Source organism: Montipora capricornis, chromosome 2 (assembly GCF_036669925.1).
Source record: "Montipora capricornis isolate CH-2021 chromosome 2, ASM3666992v2, whole genome shotgun sequence".
In the NCBI taxonomy this organism is placed as follows: domain Eukaryota; kingdom Metazoa; phylum Cnidaria; class Anthozoa; order Scleractinia; family Acroporidae; genus Montipora; species Montipora capricornis.
The window spans coordinates 41,599,213-41,600,649 of NC_090884.1; the positions used below are offsets into that span (position 1 = coordinate 41,599,213).

Below are 1,437 nucleotides of genomic sequence, written 5' to 3' on the forward strand. Positions count from 1 at the left end.
AAATACGCGGGTTCCAGCAGTCCAACATTTTGCTTATTGGCTTACATGGAAAGCTGAATACGAACGGAGGATCGGTCGTACGACGACGTCATGACCAAAACCAAGCTTTGTTGCCATATTTTCCTAACCATGGTGCTCTTCTAGAATATCTAAGTTTTCCAACTACGCTGTGTGGTCTGGACACCGGCTATGAGCACGTTGGAGGTGGTTGGGCTTGGACACTTGTGTTCATCAAATTGTGTCCCGGGGGCCCGGCGTTTGTTTTTCTTCACCGCATAAGCTGTCGCAGGCGACACCGTGGGGGCCTTGGCATTTAATGTGACAGACGGGGTCAAACACCTGATTCTTAAGTACTAAAAAATACAATCTACTATTACTTGACCGGTTTACTCAAATAAACACAAGGGATCAAAATCAGATTCTGTACTTTATATCCTATGAAACATCTCTATCAAACAATGAATGATGAAAATCAATTTAAATGCTGTTCAGAATGAAGAAATCATTGTAGTGCTGTTAAAGTCGACGAAGCTGAAATGGGTCACCTGCTCCCAGGCCTAAATCTCATAAAATTCACCTGTCATTCTAGATTTTATGCATACGTTTTTGCTTCGGTTTTCCCTTGCGATCAACACCGAGAAACCAGGATAAGAGACCAGAAAAACGATGCTGAAGTCAGTCACCAAAAAGCTGAAACCCTTTATAGAAGCAAAACTGAACGAAGAGTACGTCTCGATTGCGAACGACGGAAATTTGTACTGCCTTGATTACATCGAGGAGCGACTGAAACGCTCAAATATCGAGTCTGGTCTTGCATTTATACGTCCCGAAGCCGTGTCTCAAGAAATATCTTCAGTTTCTGCGAAAATTATCGAAGTCGGCGAGCTCCTGGAGTCTTCATACCCACATTTATATAACAATGTATCAAAACATCTCAAGGTTAAGTTGCGAAGCGAAGTGATAGTCGGTGACATTTTTCGGCATTTTGGCCGCGAGTTGTTTCGTGACGGAGTCACTTGGGGAAGGATTGTGTCGTTGTTTGCATTTTCCGCTGCTCTTAGCTCAGACTGCATAGTCCAGGGCCGACCAGAGCTGGTGAAAACCGTGTTGAACTGCGTACGACTTTATGTGTTGGATCATTTGGCAGTATGGATACGAGGACAAGGAGGATGGGTAAGCGACTGTGCTCTTTGATTCGACATTTTAGTTACACATATATTTTTCAAAGACTTCCGTGTTTTCAATCGGTGAGATTCCTTTTCTCATGAACATCGGTATCGCTTTAGCTGCGAAAAGCAATACCGACCAATACTAAAGGGCAACAGCGTCCGCTTCACAGGATTAAAAAAGGCGTTTGTCATTGATTTAAGAGTTTTCTATGTTCTTCATTTAGAAGCGTGTTCTATTTTTTAAAAAATGACGAATTTTGGTTCAAAT

At 42.6% G+C, this 1,437-nt stretch overlaps 1 protein-coding gene across 1 annotated transcript in view; it reads left to right on the plus strand.

The window, feature by feature from the left end:
- The first annotated feature begins 439 nt into the window (after positions 1 to 439).
- The window catches only part of LOC138038004 (bcl-2-related ovarian killer protein-like), a 3,029-nt gene continuing 2,031 nt past the window's right edge, over positions 440 to 1,437 (plus strand). Inside the window, exon 1 of the mRNA XM_068883825.1 lies at positions 440 to 1,173. Coding sequence (XP_068739926.1) covers positions 667 to 1,173 — 507 coding nt within the window. The 5' untranslated portion in view covers positions 440 to 666. The remainder of the gene's footprint in view (positions 1,174 to 1,437) is intronic.